The sequence below is a fragment of the Octodon degus genome, unplaced genomic scaffold (genome assembly GCF_000260255.1).
Source record: "Octodon degus isolate 3935 unplaced genomic scaffold, OctDeg1.0 scaffold00030, whole genome shotgun sequence".
Classification (NCBI taxonomy): Eukaryota; Metazoa; Chordata; class Mammalia; order Rodentia; family Octodontidae; genus Octodon; species Octodon degus.
In genome coordinates, this window is record NW_004524606.1 from 7,128,980 (window position 1) to 7,150,101 (window position 21,122).

The 21,122-nt window shown below is 43.5% G+C and overlaps 1 protein-coding gene across 6 annotated transcripts in view; it reads right to left on the reverse strand.

The window, feature by feature from the left end:
• Positions 1 to 7,550: 7,550 nt before the first annotated feature.
• Positions 7,551 to 21,122, reverse strand: part of Frmd4b (FERM domain containing 4B) — a 358,125-nt gene continuing 344,553 nt past the window's right edge. For all 6 annotated transcript variants that reach the window (XM_023713303.1, XM_023713301.1, XM_023713300.1 and 3 more), the window contains 4 exons: positions 19,054 to 19,173; positions 17,002 to 17,816; positions 13,419 to 13,551; positions 7,551 to 8,706 (listed from right to left, as the gene is read on the reverse strand). In XM_023713303.1, coding sequence (XP_023569071.1) covers positions 8,583 to 8,706; positions 13,419 to 13,551; positions 17,002 to 17,816; positions 19,054 to 19,173 — 1,192 coding nt within the window. In that variant the 3' untranslated portion in view covers positions 7,551 to 8,582. The remainder of the gene's footprint in view (positions 8,707 to 13,418; positions 13,552 to 17,001; positions 17,817 to 19,053; positions 19,174 to 21,122) is intronic.

Sequence of the window (21,122 nt, forward strand, 5' to 3'; positions counted from 1 at the left end):
TCTGAGGCCTGCGCTTCCAGAGCTCCCACACATTTTATGCACGCTCGGGATCAGCCGGCAGGGTTCTGCCTTGAAGAACGACTCTGAGATTGGGCAGAGTCTCCTCTCCGTAGGACACACCTCTCCCTGCAGGGCACCTATGTCCCCCAGGGTTTTCCAAGCCTGGGCCTGGGCAGAGCCCTGGCAGACACGTTTGCCCAGAGTTCTTTATCTATAGACATATTCTTTATTTAATGATTTTGTTTCTTCCTGTCCCGCATACGTTTTTCATAGGATGTCAAAAGTTTTAATTTCAAAAATTGAATTATACAAAATTATCAGGGAGAACTGTTTTTCAAATTTAACTGGCATCTCGTGTTTTCTCACTGCGTTTGGCTAGCTAATTTGCATCCTTGTGCACATGAAAGGGCAGGTACCCGAGTTTAAGCTTGCAGCAGGGCTGTGCCCAGAACCAGGCTAGGGAGCGCGGCGTACCCAGGGTAAGAGAGGCTTGCTCCCAGGAGTGATGAGTGTGCCTGGTCCTACACCTGGCCTCGCTGAGCGCTGTGGCTGAAGGGGTAGGAGGAGCTTCCCGCGAGTGCCATGGCAGACTGCAGAGTAGCAGGAATTCTTGGACCGAGCCTGTCTTTTGCATGTGTAGCCTGGAATCCAGCTTTTCATACCTTCTAGATGCAAACTTGGGAAAGCAGCTTAACCTCCCTGAGCTTCAGTTTGGGATTAATAATGGCAAGTTGTCAGCGAGAATTCTAGAAGGAAAATATATACCCTGAGCAATCGCAGTGCCTGAGATGCGAACCAGCCTTCGGGGCGATGACACTTTATTTCAATGTTGTCATTTCCGTGGCTCAGCCGATGCAGTGCAAATCCTCAAAAGGTCAGCCTTCTAGATCACGTTCAGCGCTCATCACTCATCACCTTTTCTTTCCTTCTAGGAAGTTAGTTGTCTACAACCACTACTAAGGAAAAGTTTAATATTGTACTGGCTGCGTGTACTATGTTGTATAAACTACACAATGCCCTTGTTAGATGAGTACTAAAGAGGAAACTGAAACTGGGAGTGGTGGACCATCCCTGTAATCCTAGCACTTGCGGGGTGAGGCAGGAGGATACCAAGTTTGAGCCCAGCTCAGGGCATTGAGCAAGTAAGTGAGACCCTGTGTCCCAAGTGGGGAGGGGCTGGGGATGGGATGCAGTGCCAAGGCCCTGGGTTCAATTCCTAATGCCTGGGGGGAGGGGAGAGGCTACTGTGGCCTAGGGAGGTCTGGGCACTGACCCTCATTCATAGCACCCAGCAAGGGCTGAGGTCAAGACTGCGCATGCTGGCAGTCTGTGTCCAGGTCTGCCTGACTGCAAAGCCTGTACGTCTAACCTCTACTTTATAATGATGCTGCTGTCTGGCCAGGCACCCACCATCGACTACCTGAGAGGCTTGTGGTGGGGTAATTGGAAGGCTGCTGGCAACGCCCTGCCCAGCTCTGAGCAGCCGGGGCTCCTGATGACAGCTTTTGCACCTGGTTTTTTCAGTCTTTGATCCTCTTGGGAAACCTGTTGAGGAGAAGGCCCCATGTGGACTGGTATCCTTGAGACAGTGTGTGTGTGTGTGTGTGTGTGTGTACATGCGCATGTGTGCTGGAAGAGCCTAGGGTGCTGTGCCACTTGCACACTCCATCAGGAATCTTCTGAGTATGTTCCACAACATCCCAGCCCTTCCTCCTGCCAGGCTGCAAGGGCCACAGCACAGAGCCCCTGTGTCAAGGTGGATCGAGTCGAGAACCAATCAGAAACCTCAGAACTACACGTGTTGAAAGCCCACCTTCCCTACACTGTCCTTCTTCAGTCCTACTGACCTGGCTTCCAGCTTTCCCAGGAAAAGTCTTCTGCTTGTTCCTCCTTTCCTTCTTCATTTTCACTGGTTTCTATTTAAGACAGATGTGCAGTGAACATGTTGGGTGGGAGGAGAACTGGAACTCCTGGGCTCTCATGATCCTTCTGCTGCAGCCTCCTGGGTAGCTGGGCCTGTAAGAACGCACTTGGATACCTGGCTTAGCCACTGCTTTTTGTATAATGTCCTGGCTCCTAAAGGATATGAGACATGGAGGCAAAGGGACATAGCTTTGCCCACTACTGTGCAATCGCATAACCACAGGCGTGGTGATCTTCCTCTCTACATCCTAATCTGCAGAGGACACCTTGTCCCTTGCACAGTTGTAGAGAGCTTAAAGGAGATGATTCATGATTGTGCCACCCACTGTTGGAACTACAGTGCATGTCCAAGGCTGAGAGCCTTCTTTGTCTTACCCAGATTTCTTGAATGTAGCCCAGCTGTGACTCGCAGTGCATTTGTTTCTGTAAGTGGCCCAGCATTTTTGTGCATAACAGATTTAGCAGATGCCTTCTGCTGTCTCTTAGCCCTATGGAGGCTATGTTCTTTTTACTTAATTGGATCTTCTCAAGCTAATCTCAAGGTCAGGGTAAGCATCCCCTCCTCAGAGGGAACCTCCCATCCCAGATGCCCTCGCACCCCTTTCATTCTCCCTCAGTACTGCTGGCTTCCAAGGCTTAGCAGTCCTGCTAAGCTATTCCAGTACTTCACTTCTGCTTCCCCTACCTGGACAGTAAGCTTTGTAGAAACACAGTCCACTCATTTTCCACCTTCACTGCCTGGGATAGCAGCTCACTGACCCCAAGTTGATGTCCTGATGTGTGTCAGATTTTAAAAATCACCTACAATTTCTCCTGACGTTCATCAACAACTGTATCCTCCCCTTCCCTTCTTTCTTTCTCCAAAATCAAAATCTCTGTTTTAAGCACAGAAACACAGCATCCATGGACTCAGCCCCCAGAGTTTCTCCAGGGCTTACTCTGGGCAGTGTGGGTGGAGAACTCTGTTGTGTGAAACCATCTTACACATGACAGTATGCTTAACATTCTGCATCCCCTAAAGTCAGGTTATACCCCCCCAATCAGTGAGCGAATTCAAAGAGCACTTCCGTACACCCCACTGAAGTGTGCAGGAAAGATGAAAATCACAGGCCTTGTAAAGCTTGGGCAGTTCATGAACGACAAGTATTCAAGAAAATCATTTGAAATGCAGGAGTTGGGTCAACTCCCAACCTCCTTCCAGTGCTGGGACACCATTCTTGCCAAGGATGGTGATAACTAGAAGCAAAGGGAATAGAGAGAATGTGTGTGTGTGTGTGTGTGTGTGTGTGTGTGTGTAAATGTTAAGGACAGTGGGGCTGGAGAGATAGCTCAGTGGCTAAGTGCCTGCATAGGCAAGCACAGGGACCAGGGTTCAATCCCTGGCACCATAGGTCACACCAGCCCCACCCTGGGGCTCACTGAACTGGCCTCTGAGATTGGGCATGGTGGTGCATACTGTAATCCTGGCGCTGAGGAAGCTGAAAACAGGAGGATGAAGTCCGAGCTGTGTAGCGAGACCCTGTACCAAATATATAATTTTTTTTAAATGTTAAGAACAGTGAGCAGATAAGTACTGCCAGCACAAGCCTTGCTCATAGCATTTACTACTTTCTCTTGCCAGGAGTTGACTCATTCACCGAATCATCTTTGAGACAAGCGGCAGCATTTCAAGGATGCTGGTGGCAGGCTCAGACTCCTGGGAAACGCATCTCAGACTTTTCTTTGCAAAGCCCACAAATGCAGGCATCAGAGAGCTGCAGCCCAAGGCAGCTTCTCAGCGGTGCTGTAGCAGAGAATGTCATATTTCATGTTATCATACTGTCCCTGAACAATCAAAAATGGGGGAGGATCAATTGATAGTTTCAGTGCTACTAATCAATACTTAGCTCATTATGGTTATCTGTGATCATAACAAGTATATTTGCAGGGGTAAGACATTTTATTGACCAGAAAACAATTTAAGAAATGCACTTGATCCACAGATGAGCTCATCCATAAATAAATAATTCAGCCAGGTGGGCAGCCACTTGAGACCAGGCACCTCCCAGCTAGAGATTGTCTTGACTTAGCTTTGTATGGAGGCCTGACTCTGCCCATTTGCTGCTGGTAAGTGAAAGAAAATTAGGCCCTCTATCTTGAAGTGATAGCAAACTCGGAGTGCTGGCCTGGCACACACTTACTCCCTTCCTGAATCCATTAAAAAGCATATTTGCCATGCTCAGAGAAGTTGTTCATGGAAAGCTGTCCTTCACAGGGGCATTGCAGGCTCAGTACCCCTTATCCGAAATAGCTGGGACCAGAAATTTTAGACTTTTACAATTTTTTAGATTTTTGCTATAGCTCCATATACATCATATATTTGGGAGAGGACCTGAGTCTAAACATGAAATTCATTTAAATTTCATGTAGATTTTAAAGATACACCCTGAAGGTAATTTTACAGACTTGTAAATAACTGTGTGAAGGCAACAACAAAGCTTCCTGCTCTGGCATTTTTGACTTGGGACATCATACTAACACTCAATAAGTGTCAGTTTGGATTAGGAATGCTCAGTCTGCAGTAGTTTAGGATTTGGAGTTTAAAAGTTCCTGCTAACTTTGGCTGTTACTCGGCCTTGCCAATTCTCAGACGCTTCATCTGTGAAATGGAGATTCTGTAGCACTCTGCACCCTGTTGCCCTGAGGCATGATGGAACGAGTGGTGCGCGTGAGCATTTCTGCTCTCTGGCCTTTTGCACACCTTCGAACATTTCACGCTAGGACTGAACAAACGCAAACTCATTTTTGAGGCAGGACATGCTTGACTCTTTCTTCCCTGGAGTGGCTCAAGGATGGGAACATAGAGAATAAACAGCAGGAGAGAAGACATGGAGGCTCCCCAGGGAGGGGATAATGGAGCAAAAACAGGGGGTAAGGGGCCAACCAAACCTTGAACTGGAAGATGAGTTAAGTTTTGCATTATCATCTTGACTCAGTGTCAAAAGGCTTTTTTTCTGTCTGGAAATGGACAGTGTCTCCACGCCAACTAAGGTTGCAAAGGACCACCAGCCAACCGTGTGGTTGCCAAGCCCAGCGTGGGTGAAGGCCCTTCCTCCTTAGTGGGAGCTCCAGCTCACTGCTTTTGCAAGGCAGTCTGAAAACTCGGTCACCCAAATTTGTGTGAGGGAAATGGAGAAATGGAATCAGAGGTCAGAGACCACAGCTTGGCAGAGTGGTCCTACGTCTGCAGAACCTAATAAGCAGACATGTGCATTTCCATGTCTTGATTAATAATCTAGAATTTATTTCTTTTCTGACTTCTTCCCTAATAATGCAGTTTATTTCATCTTATAAAATCATAGATTCACAGAGGCTTGGAAATTTTAAAATTGTTTTTTTCCTATGCATAGTTTAAACAGCTTTATTCTATGGGCAATCATCCAAGCTGCGTGTGGTGGAACACACTTGTTTTCCCACCATGCTGGGAGGTGGAGGCAGGAGGATCACAAGGGCGAGCCCAGCATGGGAAACAGTGGCTTAGTGAGACCCTGCCTAAAAAAAAGGCTTAGGATGGAGTTTAGTGCAAAGGCCCTGGGTTCAAATCCCAGTACCGGCAGGAACAAAAAGAATCTAAGTTTTTGTATTGAGTCTAAATTTTTGTATTGGGTTCAAGAAAGTCATTATTCCAACTGTGAAAGCTTTTTAAGGATTAATATTTGTGGAAACTCCTTACTCTGAACTTTTGTTTTAAGAATGGGCCAAACATAGTTAAAAACAGCCCAGGGTCTTTATTACCTTTAACATTTAAGCTTTTGTGAATAAAAGGAAGAGTTTTGAAGATTTTTTTTTCTCAAATATAGAAAAAACAAACATGAAAGAAAGTGAGGCAATTTTAAAATCCACCTTATAGAACATACATCTTTCTGAGGCTGCACGCTGTACTGATACAGAGTGAAGTCCAAGATATATTAGGGGGAAAATACTGTACAACTGTACTTGTACTATGATGCTAGATTAAAGCACTACTGAATGCACAAAAAAAATCCAAACTAACATACAACAAATTAGAACATTTACAACAAAATAGAACATTTGTTTTATCTGTGAAGGTTAGATTCGTAAGTGCATTATTGCTTTTTTTTTTTTATCTTTCATAGATCTTATTTGCACTTACAAGTTTTACAAGTATAATATAATTTATAATTAAAAATGGTTGTTTATATATTTAATAATCTGCCTTTTTTGCAATCCTGGAGATTGTACTGAGGGCCTTTGCACTGAGCAAGGGCCTTAGCCCTTATTTCAGGACAAGATCTTTTTAAGTTACTAATTTGTCCAGGCTAAAATGAAACTTATAGTCCTCCTGCCTCAGCCACTTAGAATTCTGGGATTATAGGTGTGTGCCACTTTTAAGTTTTTAATAAATATACTATTTATATAGAAAGATGTTTTTGAAAAAGATAGGCAGTCATGGGGCAGCTGCTAGGCTTCCATGAGTATGGCTTCTTCTCCTCTTTTGGAGCCAAGTTCTATTTGCTCTTTTGAGCCACACTGGCAGTCCTGAGCTTATCATTTTTCAAACAGGGAAAGGTTATTTGCATGCAAGGTACATGTATGGGAAATATTCATGTTCTCCCTGTATCTCAATTCCCACCTGACTCTCTCCATTGGACAGGATTAAAACAATGTTAAATGAAGTGTTTCCTTGAATTTTAAAAGGTTCCTTAAGCTGGTCTGCAAACGTAGGATGAATGACTTCTTATAAATAACATCCCAGATTAGGAAACCTAAAAATCCTCATCAGTCATCCTCAGAGAGGGAGGCAATAAACTGTTGTATTCATCAATTCTAAAACAACTTTATTGTGAGACACAGGTTTATTTTATGTATGACCAAGAAAGGATAAAACATTGCCAGGCTGACCAGGACCAGCCACCAGGCAAAAGATGAACCCTATCTTCAGATGTAAATACGAAGAAGTCCATCTTGAAATCAATAAAGTATGACAACCCTCTATAACTAAAAATCTAACATCTAACCCAGCACACTAGTTGATGAAGAGCCCTCCAGACTGCGTCATAGAACCCTACACATAAACAAAAGAATGCATATGCGTTTTTAGTAGCACACCTTTAGTTTATTGACCTACATAAAAAAATAGGTCTGAAAAAGTCAGAACAGTAAAAGAATATGCAAAAGGGTATTTCTGTTTCTAGAAGGCTATACAAATTATGCAAAAGGAATAAGTTATTTTTTTTGCGTGAGACTTTCTTTTTTCCAAAATTTTCCCCTCAGTTTCATTTCTAATGATACAAATGAGTAAGGACCAGTTTAACAAATCATTCTTATGTATATATTACATGCTTTGGAATACAGATAGAAAACGGTGTTCAAAAAAGTTGTTCAGAAACTTCTCTATTCATACTATGAACAAGAAACCTGTATAAAAGGGGGTGGGGCAAGGAGCACCTTTCATAGAATTTTGAAGCAGTGAAGACAACAAAGACCAATCCGGAAGAAGGAAACCATTTGTTCTAAAAAACAAACAAGAAAACAAAACTGTACAATAAACCATAGCTCATTAGTTCTTCCAAGGAAAGTATGAGGTAGTGTTAGCCTCATAATTCAATCCACTGCAGCTTGGAGTCTTTTTTCTTTTAATTCTAATCTTGTTTTTGTCACTTGATGACTCACAACTACTTGTGGAATCCAGACAAATAGGTTTAATTTTCTAATGCTCACCATTGTAAGGCACACAATGCATCTATAATGATGTGGCTTTGTACTGTTGTAGGCCCCTTTTTGTACCACCTTAAAATACTTTTCCAAAATCAAGATTATGACGGCTTTCCCCACCAACTCTACTAGATGAAACCAAGGCAGAGAGTGACCAGCCTGGGCAGCAGCTCATCATGCAAGAGATGGAGAAAGAAAGTAGGAGCTCAGGGATAAGGTACCCTGGAAGAGTCCCAGCAGAGTCTGTCCCTTACTCAGTGGGCTGCCTCACTGTTGCCAATCTGCTACCATAAAGTTATAGTACGGGATGCTACAGCAGTGAGTCGTTTAGAACCCACATGATGGTGCTTATGGAAAACATCACTCTTTATAATATGTACACTTAAAAACATGTACACTCACTCAAAACTTCATGAAAATCTGACTTCTCTTCAAGTAATTTTCCAATACTGTCTAAATCATCCAAGTCTGTGTAGAAAAAGCACGCCGTTCTTCACCAGCTCACGACTTCAACCTTGGTTGGGTGAGCCGTGACTCAGGAGCTTCTGGCTCCCCTTCTGCCATCACTGAATTGTGCTCTGAAGTTGCCCCCATCCTTCTTTCCATGGGACACCTTCCCTGAATGCACCTTCACAGTTCAGAGGTTTGCCTTTGACAATTTCCACTCCCCTCAAAAGTGCTTGCTACAGATAAGGGCTTCAAACTGAGCCCTCTCTTGACAGGGGTTCCTTGGTGTCAGGTTAGTGCCTGGAGTTGGAAGGCATGTCCTCATTCAGGGGCTCTTGGGGCTTAGTGTGCAGTTCCTTTTTGGACAATGGGAGTCGTCTCGGCAGCCTTGGATGCCGTCAGGGTCCTAAAGTGACAGCTTCCTCGGAAGACGAATATGTGTTGCAAGGCACACCAGTGTAAGAATGCAGCGTGGGGTCCGGAGGTCCAACTGCACTTCAGACTAATGTTCCAGGCTTTGAATCTTCATGCCAAAAGAGCCTCTGCTCACTACTCTCCAGCTCATCCTCCACCTGGCTTCCATCTGCACTGCTGTCCAGGTGTCTGGTCTCCGTGTACGGTCTATTAAAGAGAACCAGAGAAGTTACCACTTGTAGTGATTTTTGTTCCTACAGTACAAAAACTATGCTATTTCAAGAAGTTAGTAGAAAACACTGTTAGGACATTTTTCAAAACTTGAAGGAAAGCAAAAGGCAACAGAATGTTTTTCCCTCATCACACTGAAGCATTGTCGAACAGGCCTATAAAGGGACTATTTACCTCTCTGACGAGTGGTACCTTTGTTTAACTTACATTTACTTTTGGTTAGGACCTAGATTGTATGAAGTTACACGTTAACTTGTACTTTTTATTGGGAAGAAATACAAATAACTTCTGTCTAGTAGAGCAGATTATGGGTTATAGTTTTACTGCCTGTTGTGGGAAGGTTGCTGGCTTGGTACCTAATTAACAATCTTAGTCCGGCCTTCTCGCTTGTGTTGGCTTCAGTGCTCTCTGAACTAGCATAACCAACCTGCAAATTTCCTATATTAACAAGTGAAAAAAAATAGTCAACACATGTTCATTTCTAAATTTGTTTAAGTCATATTTTATACTTTTCCAGAAGTACATTTTGACAATTGTATTTTTATTCGTTGAATTAAAGTAATATGTGCTTTTCTTAGGGACAGTGGAATGTATTTAAAGACAGCATGGGCATCTAGGCATATATTTTACTTCCCAAGGGTTTATGGGTTAAATATAAATTGTCAGTGACTCAGAAAATTGTGGCATTTAAAAGTGATAGGCTGATATGGGTGGTATATTGAAATTCGTGCACCCTATTACAACCCATTCTGATATGCAAAACTGCACTGCTGTAATAGTAAGTTAAAATAGGTTAGCAAGTTAGTAGATTTCTGTTCTACTTTAAATTTCAAAGTTTTTTAGTAAAGGTGATTAAAAAGCCTTGGAAGGAGAGCTCTGGAAATGCACACTACATAAACCCAGGCTTTTTAGTGTTTTCATATAACATAAAAGTCTTATTTTACAACTTCGCATTATCAGTCAGAGCAAGCAAAACTCCTGCTAAGCAAGAAGCTGCACACAAATTCCAGGGACTGTACTTACTACAGCTGGCTACACTTAGCAAAAGAGAATTTACAACTGATCTCATTTCTGGAGAGACAGTCATTCTCCGGGACAGAAGCCCTTGGTTTTGCCTAGTAATAGGTAGAGTTAGATAGGGAACGGGAAAGGGGGTGGAAAACAGAAGTGAAAGAAAAAAGTTATTTGGAAACACAGTTGCAGCAACAGTAGAGCCAGCAATCTGACTCCATTATACACTTAACAGAGTAAGAGATTTTGACAGTTTTTTTTTTAACTTTTGAAAGTTTATGTCAACAATGAAAGAATACCAAATCATACAGGGATGCATTTTGCCCTGGATACTTTGGGGAAAGAATTTTTAAAGCATACACTGGATTTGTTTATAACAAAAACAAAAACAGAAAACAGCAATACATTTCTAAGCATTCAAACCTTTGGCTAAAGATTTTTAGCTTTATCTTGAAATTTATTTTGTTTCTTATTTTAAAAATCATGTTTTTATATAAGCAATTCATATTTTAAAGCAATTTTTAAAATTTTTTATGATGATGATTATTCACAACACTTTCCTTGTTAATAAATTAAGCTAAATTGATCAGATTATAACAATTAAAATCCTAAAAAAAGGAAATGGGTTTAAACAGATACTTCTACATCTTTGTAGCTGGGCGGATAGATCTCTCTCTTCAGAAGAGCTATAAAAGTATACTTTTCCTTTTTTAAAATGTATATAGTACAGGGTCTACAGGGTCTCACTACACTGATTGGACTCGTAGTGATCCTCCTGTTTTCAGCCTCCCAAGCGCTGGGATTACGGGTGTGCACCACCACACCCAGTCTCAATCTCCATCTCAGCACACCCTGAGGGTGGGGCCAGCACCTGGAGGATCAAACCCTGGTCTCTGCCCTGGCCCCTGTGTCTGTCTAAGCAGGTGCTTTAATCTGCTGAGCCAACTGGCCACCCTACAAAGTACACTTTTAAGCCATGGTATACACTTGTAATCCTAGCTACTTGGGAAGCTAAAATAGGAGGATCACAAGTTTGAGGCAAGCATGGACAAACTTAGTGAGATCCTGTCTCAAAATAAAAAATAAAAGTGGTCTATAGATGCAGCTCAGTGATAGAACACTTGCTTAGTGTAGACTTCTACTTTTGGAATGTATCCTAAGGAAATAACCTGGTATTCAGAAAAATATTTTTCACAAAGATGCTAATAGTAGCATTACTAAAAATTAAAAATAAAAAAGGAAGACCTAAAAATGACGAAGTGTTAAAAAACTAGGGTGCTTTTAAATAAAGTACAGCATATTTATTAGAGTATAACATTAGCCACATAAAATAAGGTTCAGAGAGTTTTAAAAAATACAAAAACATGCATTTGTTGTGATGTTAAGTTTAAGAAATGGGATGAGCTGGGAATGATGATGCAGGCCTATAATTCCAGTACTCAGGAGGCTAAGGCAGAAGGATCAGTACAAGTTCAAGGCTAGCCTGGATTACTATATGGTGAGTTCAAGAACAGCCTGGACTGGAACTGCATAGTGAGATCCTGCCTCAAAAAAGCAAAAGCAAAAGAAAGGAGAGAGAGAAATAAAAAAAGAAGTAAGATGTAGAATGATACATACAACATAAGAAGCCAAATTGTATTTATGAGACCATTATGACCAAGTTAAATATGGACACACAAAAGTGTGAAAATACACCAAATATTAGTAACTGCTATCTCTGGGAAGGGGACTTATGGCTACATTATTATTTTGTTCCTGTATTATTTTCCAAAATGAGTTGATCCATGTGTCCCCACGTATACATATTTAAATAGCTCCTGGTGCCTGAGAAATAGCTCAAAGGACTAAGCGCCTGCTTAGACAAGCTCAGGGATGGAGTCCGACCCCCCCTCCCCCAACACCACATGCTGCACCAGCCCTGCACCCAGGTGCGCTGAGCCAGCCACTAAATCCAGGTGTGGTGGCAGACGCCTATAACCCCAGTGCTGGGGATACTGAGACAGGAGGATCACTATGAGTCCGAGCTGAGTAGAGAGACCCTGTACCAAATAAATAAATAAATAAATAAATAAATAGCTCCTGATTGCCTACACTTCCTGTTGTCTCTGACTCCAGCCTTCCCTAGTGAGTGTTCTTGGGCGGCCTGAAATACATATGCAGAGTCAGTAAAAGCAGATTTTTCTCTAAAAATGTTTAGCACATTTATAGCTCAATAAAAGAAGAACTAAAGCTATTAGAACTGTCTTGTGCACTGAGTCAACAAAAAGGAAAGTCAAATGTGAAAAAAATTGTGAATGGAGCACACAGCATGACGAACTGCCCTGAAAAGATCCAGCCCCCATCTGAGGCTGGGCACTTGGGCCTGGCTGACTCCTTTTAAGCATTATCTGCAAGTCCAAGCCGCCTGACGCCCTGTGAATTTCACTTGCTCTAAACATCTATTTTGAGCACATCCTTTGTGGTGTTAAGACAATTGGCTCAATATTTCAAGCCAAGAAAAACTCTCCCTGAATGTGGATAAAAACAAAGTAAAAGGATTGCACATCTCCAATTAGTCTGCAACCCTGCATGTCTTAATAAGGCAGTGCTACTCCTTCCAGCTCACCGGTAGAGGCAGACGCCTTTATACGCTGTGCTCCGTGGAAGTCTCTGCCTGCAGAAACCTGACTTGGAGTCAGAGTGCTCCACTTCCTGGCATTGCGGTGTGGATTGCAGTTGATAAGAAAGTAAGGGAGAGCTAGCACCTCTTCAAACTTCCTTCCTCTTTTGCGTAAAAGGTAGTGAAAACATATAATTCAGTTTGTAATAATTTTTAAAATCCATTTTAACACATTATTCTTATGTGCTTGCTCTAATGTTTACCAAGAACTCCTTTCTAAGTGGGACAGCTGGCTGCTGCCTGTGACTTCTTAGCAAACAGGCCTGGCCGGAACAAGGCAGCAAGTGCTGAGGCCACGCTGACCACCTGTGTACAAGGAGCACTGCTACGAACGCCTGTGGGGGCTGTTTTCCCTGCAAGGCATTCTCAGTAATCTAGTTTCAAGTATGGTCTTAGAAAAAAAGCGATCAATTTTTAGACTCAGTATTTAATGTACAGATTCCAAGAAAAAGAACAAATTTGAACAGGATAGAAGTCAGCAAACTTGTTTTTTTTTAAGACAGGATCTCACTCTGTAGCCCAGGCTGGCCTTGATTTTTTTTTTTTTTTTTTTTTTTTTTGGTGGAACTGGGGATTGAACTCAGGCCCTTGCGTTTGCCAGTGTAGCGCTTATTCCACTGAGCCATCTCCCCAGCCCCAATTTTTTTTGTTTTTTAGGCTGGCCTTGAACTTGAGGTGATACTCCTGCCTCAGCCTCCTGAGTGCTGGGATTACAGGCTTGCACCACCACACATGAAAGTAAACTGGCCCTTTTTCTTAAAGGGCCAGATATTTTTGGCTTTGTTGGCTGCATGGTGTCTGAGACAACTATTTAGCTCTATCCACACAGTGGAAAAACTGCCATAGTTAACGTGTAAATGAATAAGGGTGGCTACTTTTCAATAAAGCTTTATTTATAAACAGCTGGGGTTAGCCTTTAGGCTCTGACTAATCAACCCCTGAGCTCTTAGTTCATGTTCAGAAAGCCCCCTGGAGGCTGCTGCACGGGGCAGGAGCCTATGTGAGCACAGCTTCTCACCTGCTCGGAGAGGGCAAAGCATTGTAGACGCTGCCGTAGCAGCTGGTGTAAGGGGAATGTGCGGGAGTCTCGTAGTCGGACAGCGCTACTGTCACTTGGCTCCTCCAGTTCCCAGAAGCATTTGTAGAAGACACTAGAAATAAAAATTTTAAGAAAGATCAATTAGTTGAAATGCTCAAAGTGGGAGCACTGTTTAAATTGCTACGTCATCTTGACATCTATCATGAACTGCTCAGAGCAGAGATGGAGAGCCCGGGTGTGGTTTTTGGTTCATGCCCTGGTGCTGGGGATCAAACCCAAGTCTTGCCTGTGCTAAGCCTCACCACTGGGCTACACCATCTGTCTAGGCAGGACTTGGAATTCCAGATTGGTGACCTAATGGCCATGTGGCCTGGGACAAATAGCTTCTTTCTTTTAAGCCTCGGTTTTTTCATCTGCTAAGTGAGGATGACAACAGAAATATATTCTACATAAGGATGAGAGCAGGAGTCAATGATATAATTATGAACATCTTTGGCACTGTGCCTAATACAGAGTAAACACTTAAGAAATGATAACCATTAATAATATCATTAAAAGGACTAAAGTTCATTAAAAGACAAAGCTATCAATTAAAAATAAAAAATAAAGGCCCAGGAACAATAACAATAAAAATCTCACGTACTGGGCCAGCCAAATAGCTCAGTGGATTAAAGTGCCTGCTTAGGCAGACACAGGGGCCAGTGTTTGATCCCTGACGTGCCATGCTGGGCCCCACCCTTAGGGTCCGCTGAGAGCAACTGAGACTCGGCATGGTGGCATCCATCTGCAATCCCAGCTCTTGAGAGGCTGAACCACAGGTGGGTCACTATGAGTCTGATCTATGTTGCGAGACCCTATACTAAAGTACAAACAAAACAAAACAAACCTCACATATTAAGGAATTTATGCACCCAGCCATGGAGGCTGAACACACAAAGCTCTGGTATGAGGGAGAAGATGAGTTTGAGGCTGTCAGAGGAAAAGCACCCCTCGCTTAACTTGTTGAGACTTGACTCTTCCTCAGCCAAAGGCAACACAGGCCACATGGAAGATGAAAGCATAGTTTTTCTTTTGCCCTCAACAAAGAGGGTGTAGGGATGGCAATGGGTGTTGGGAGGCGCTCAGGTAGGGGAGACATTGCTTCACTGAGGGGCGGAGCAGGAACCAGACAAGGGTACAACTGAGGAGCAAAGCCAGATGAAGTCCACGTCACTGGGAGTTTGCTGCCCTTTCTAAGAACCAGTCCGATTCCACACCTGCGACGTATAAAGTGGCCACAATGCCAAGACTCACTTCCTGCTGGCTTCCACTTCCTGCTCCCGGGCACTGACCTACTTCTCTCATACCCACCAAGCATCTGCCATCACCAGAGGACAAACATCTTAAGACTCATCTGTGGCCCTGCATGCCACATGTGTTTGACAGATGGAAGACTCACTCTGAGCTTCCAAGGATGTTCTGCAAGTCTAAGTGGAGGCTCTGATGATTAGTTAGGGCACGGATAGAAGCCCTATTCTATCACTCATAAGCTTGGAGCTTGGGTCATTTAAGCTCTCTAAGCCAGAGCTGCCGAGGCCAAAAGTATGAATAGTAATGACCCTCACAGTAGCATCACCACACCACAGAGCTGTTGCCTACTTCAAAAAGCTATCATGTGGCACAGGAAGCTGCCAAAAAGTCACAGTTGTTAACCACCACAGCTGAGTCACCAGGACAGCCTGGCTGGAAGAGTTACAAAAGCCCTGACTAATTTGGCAAATAATTGGAAATATATTTCTCCATGAGGAATACACACACCCATCATAATGTATTTCTGCACCTATAAAATGTAGACAAGGAAGGAGGAAAATTCCAGAAGGGATTTCTGGAAGCACTGACTCTATCCAACTCCTTAAGCACAGGAGCTCTTGCTGGGTACAGTGGTGCCTGCCTACAATCACTCTATTCTGGGTGGCTGAGACAGGAGGATGACAAGTTCAAACCCAACCTGGGCAACTCACCTACTTAAGTGAGACTCTGTCTTAAAATTAAAAAAAATACTAAAAGGCCTGGAAATATAGCTCAGTGCAAAGGCCCTAGGTTTAATCTCCAGTACCAGAAAAAAGCCACAGCAGCTCTAGGTTTGTGGGGCCAAAGCCTGGGGGTGTTAGCAAGCTTGGGCCAAGTCTGAACCAGGAGGTGTCAGTTCTGGCCTGTGCCCCAGACACTAAGCTGAGGTTCTCGCGGGACACCTGCACCTCCACAGGCGCTGCCCCTCCCTATGCCCTGATGACTGTCCACAACAGCTCCGCCTTCCTGTTTGCCTTTGTCCTTGTAGTGTTCTGCTTGGGCTCAGTCTGTGGTAGTTTTTCATGCAACACTCTGAATCTCACAAGGGATAAAGGTGTCCTCTAAATTAAGAGTCATAAATAACAAGAAATAACAGGAGCCCTTTCATGTTGTTCAATGTGGTCATACACAGAACAGCCCTAGCGGAAGTCCAAAGTCCTGCACAAACAAGGGACATGTCGAACCCAAATAGAAATCTCCATGGAAACGCCTCCTGTCAGCAGACTTTACAAAATGTTTAAAGGTACAGTTCAGGATGATTGTACTATGAATCCCCATACTATATCTCACTGAAGTGCCATGTTTAAGGGAGGTGGCAGGACTCATGGCCTCAGGTTTTCATGTGGTTGAATAGTTCATTTATTTCTTAGAACTTTAAAGCTTGCACAATGTCCACACATTCCACTGGAAGTGACAAGACCCTGAGCTCATGGGGGCCAGGAACTGCAGCAACACTGAGGCCTCGGCCCCTTCAGTGCCTGCTCATTTGCTGAATTTGTGAGCCCAGGCAGACCCTGCTCTAGCCCCCATTTCCTATGAAAAGACTGAGCACATGTAGGGTGGGCAGTGTGTAGCCCCCAAATGTCAGTGGAGGTAGCAGCCCAAGTCAATTCAAAGGGTATAAGGGAATAATAACACTGCTAATAAAATTGCCTCCAAAAAATCCTTACATCTACCATAAAGTAAAATTTACACGATTACTGAATTAAAATATACAATGTACTTAGAACGATGATTAACAAATGTCAACTCCCATCAAATTATATTAAATCTTATGCAGGTTCTGAAGCATTCAAAAGAGTCTTCTGGCTGACTCTTCCTGGTGACTGGGATGGATTTACGTATAATTCTAATATTCTCCGCTTACCCCAGGGGTTGACGCTAGTCTTTCAGAATATTAAATCTCAGTGACCCAAGCACATTTAAGAGCTGTAGCTATTAACATAAGACCTAAAAGGATAAAGCAGGAGAAAGCCTTAAAACAGAGCAATGTATGCAGTAGGTGCTCAGTAAATGTTTGTTAGTTACCCTTGAAGCTGCACCTTGCTTTATCTGCCCTGTGTTTTCAGAAATCTAGAGAGAACTTGTCAAGTTGGCCATACTGTGGTCCAACTGAATGGCTACTGCTCTTTGGGGCTTGGGTACAGGTTTCAGAATCCTGGGGAGGAGTAGACTGGGTGGGTGGCTGATGTAAACTAACTCTAGCTGTCATGTGCTTTCACAATCGCCTTACCTGAAGAGTACGAGGATGCTCTGCTGCTTGGAGAACAGGGGACCTGCAAACCGGCAAACCCTAGGCATCGCTGGGACCCTCTGTCAGAGTCAAAGCTAGTCTGTGGGCTGTGCCCCTGATCCTTCTGCCCAGAGGCCCGCTGGTACCAGCCACGCAGGTGCTCTGCAACTAAGGCCTTGTGGATGTTTTTGGTGATGTGCTCAGATTTCACGGTAGCCTTCCTGGGCAGCCGCAGAGTTGCATATGGGTTATGGGGCACGCGGTCCACCTCATCCTCATGGAAGGATCTGCTATAGTCCCTTGGGCGGTCGTATCCATAGTGAGCTGAGGATCTGTAGGAAGGATTGACACTGTAGTGTCCCTCTGTGTCATTCTCATAGATGTAGCCACCACTGTAGTAAAGGTCACACTCTGCGTACGGCGCATACCCCGAGATATAGTAACCACAAGAGGATGGCTCCTGACTCTTCGAGTAAACACCATTCCTCACGCTCTCCTTCTGTGCCAGGTTAGGCATGCTGCCTGAATTGGAAGCAGCGACATTCTGTTTCCTCGACCTCCTGCGCCCTCTGGCACGTGTATCCAGAGTCTGTGTGGTGTAATAGGGTGCGGCGGAGGCAGTGGGGGTCACACAGTAGTACTCCGTGCTGGACTGGCTGGTGTAGGAAGACCCGTCATCCAGGACCTCGGTGCTGCTGCTTCTTTGGGATTTAGACAGGGAGAAAAATGGCTTCTCGTCCATCTCCGCGAGCAGGCGGGACTGGGACTCCAGGCTCCCACTCCGCTGGCGGCAGTGCTGAGAGGCAGATTCTGGGCTGCAAGAGGAGAGAGGCCAGTGTGCATGTGAAAAGGGGGAAAGGGGAGCCTGGCAGGGGAAAGGAACCATGTCAGATGATTTCATGGCTGCTAAACTGCAAGAAGATTGCTTAAAGTTCTGGAGGCTGACAGTGTAAGAGAATCCCTGGGTCCACATAATGCTCTGGAGGCTCCTGAGTTCTTCACTGCAGTGGAAATGAGGAAGAACAAGGCGCTCCCAGGCATGCAAACCAAATCATTCCTGGAGGTCAGGGAAGACACAACAAAATGGTTTCTCTTGGCTACCTCAAAGCCTGAGAACACCATTGGCCATTTAGAGGGCCCATAAGGTAAATTAGGCTGAGTGCAGGTGCCATTGCAGGACCAAGCAGAGCACAGACCTTCGGTCCAGCGGTATCCCCACAAATCATGAATTTGCCAGTTGCCAGCTGTCTGATGTGGGGGAAGATTTCTCACTCATACATTCATTTTGTGGCACTAGTTGCTGAACCCAGGGCCTTGGCACTGTGCTACACCCCCAGCCATTCATTTATTTATTACTAAATGGCTAATGTGTCCAGGCTGGGATAGAACTGGCAAGCTTCCTGCCCTAGCCTCTCAACATGGTGTTATTATAGGTGCATAACACCATGTTCTTTTTGAGAGGGTCTTGCCATGTAGTCCAAGGTTGTCTTGAACTTGATATTTAATCCAGGCTGATATCAAATTTGCATTCTTTCTGGCTTAGCCTCCCAAGCGCTGGGATTGTAGGTGTTTGTAAGTCACCCTGGACAATTTGGGACAAGATATCCATCCTCTCAGAATGTTGCTTCCCTCTTTGTAAAATGAGACAAAAATAGTATGTACCTAACAATCACCTCACCATAGCGTTGTTATGGGGACTATGATAAGCATGTATGTATAAAACAGCACAGTATTCAGTAAACACATTGAACAACTGCTGTTGTTCCTTTTCATCCTCACCACTGAGTACTGAGTAGTTTTACCCAGTTGGGGAAATCACTAATGATCCAGTGTACAGCTGGACAAATGTACATGTCCTTTGCTGATCAATTTGAAGCTGTACATAAGCAGAAATTTACAAAATGTACATTTAAATGTACAAGTGGGTAAAAATAGACAGGGCTCTGTTACAAAAAAAATCTCTTAAAATGTTTTAAAAAACCAAAATAAAGCAATAAGAAATGCTCAAAGCAGAAATCAGGAGACCCAAAGCAGAAGGCAAGAAGCTCTTACTCCAAGTGGCTGCTGCTGTAGGCGTTGCGGGTGAGGATGGGTGTGGTGGGCATGCTCCGTCCGCCTTGGGGCCGCCTCTCCAGGGTTTTGTAAGGGCTGCTATGTGTTGACAGCATTTCTCTGTGATGATTAAAAAAAAAAAAAAAGAATTCAAGAAACAAAGTCTCCCAACATGTGGCAACCTTGTTAGCACCTATAAGAAAATTACTGGAAGCTGACAGAAAGGGTATGTAAGGAGAAAGATGCAAAAGGGGTCCTTGGGTTAGAATCCTGCTGAGTCCTAGATGAGTTTTAGGGGAAGCACCTGTTATCTGACTCTCTGGGTCATAAACACATAGGAAAAAAAATGAAAGACACTTACAAAATAATGAACTGAATAAAACACTGTAGGTTGAAAGCAACCAGACCAGCTGGCCAATCATTTATAAAAAACACTCAAATTGTAAATATTTTTGACCTTGAGAATCAGATGTTACTGTATCTACTACTACTCTGTCCTTGTCACAGGACAAAAGCAGCCATAGCTAATATGCAAGTGAATGTGAGTAGCTACTGTTCTAATAAAACTTTATTCATGGATACCACAATATTAATTTCATGTCATTTTCCCATGTCATCGATAGTATAGCTCTTGACCTCCCTCCCCAACTATTCAAAAATATAAAAACCAGTGTTAGATCATGGCTTATATGTGAACTGGTGGCACCATGGATTGTTGTCTGCTGCTCCTTTGAGTAGCAGCATCCTTAAATCCTTTTGTCCATGTACCAGCACAGTAAAAAGACAATTTAAGATTAATTTTTTTAAAAACAAAACTAAAGTAACTGCCCAAGGGGTTGATGGGGTGATTCCTTGGTAGAGCACATGCTTAGCAGAGATGAGGCTCTGGGTTCCATCCCCAGCACAGCCTCTCAACCCAAAAGAAACCTTCCAAATGAAATTTCACTTATTACAAAGGTAAGTCAAATTGATTACAGAAAAGTTCAAGATAAAAATTTAGGTGTCCATAATCTGATAACTCAGATATAATACTGTTTTCATATATTTTTGGAAGTATATATATTGACAAACATCTTATACATTTTTAATAAAAACTGAGATCTCACTGTATGTATAGTCCCTATCAATACTTCCTTAAAAATGTGTCCTTAATGTGTCATATTGCCTAATATTTGCCTGTGGTGTTATTTTAATGACTACACATCATCCCACTGGATGGTTTGTAACCATAATTTAGCTGAGCATTTAAGTTGTCTTCCACTTGTCACCGGTGTGAACAGCACCATGATGGGTATCCTGTCATTGGGCAATCAACGCAACAGCAAAGACTCCTATGAGCGAAAGCGCTGGGTCAAAGAGCAAATCCATCTTAAGCTTCTGGAGAAGTGGGTATAGTAATTTTTAAGATAACAATTCCCATTTATAATTCTTCTTTTGGCTGAAAGCAGCTTCGCTTTTCCTAGTCTAATAAGCACACTTGCTTGGTGTTCCTGGTAGGACTTTCTGCCAGGACTGAAACATCCCATTTCTGTGCTGCTTAGCACGACAGCCACAAGTCGCACTAGGCTCTTGAGTACTTGATACATGCTTAGAACAACCGGGAACTGAAAGTTAAACTGAATTGACTATTAATTAATTAATTAATTAATTTGGTACAGGGTCTCACTATGCAGCTAGGACTCACAGTGATCCTCCTGTCTCAGCCTCTCCAGGGCTGACATTACAGGCGTGCACCACCACACTTGGTTTTGGTGGCTGGCACTGCATGTCCTTCTGGGGCCAGCATGGCAAGCATTGCTGGGATCGAACCCAGGTCCTTGCACTTGCCAGGCAGGTGCTTAGACTGCTGAGCTATCTCCCAAGCCCTGACCTGACTTTTAATTAGATCAAATAGCATAGCACCAGTCCCTCATATCTCCACTGCTTCAGCCAAGAGTTCCTGGGTGCTGACTCATAAACCAGGCCTAATAGTGTGAGAAAATCTTCACTAGCCTTTGCCAAACTAGAAATATAAAATTACATGACATATTTTTGTAAGTCAAGTGATCTTTTATATTGAGATGAATTTA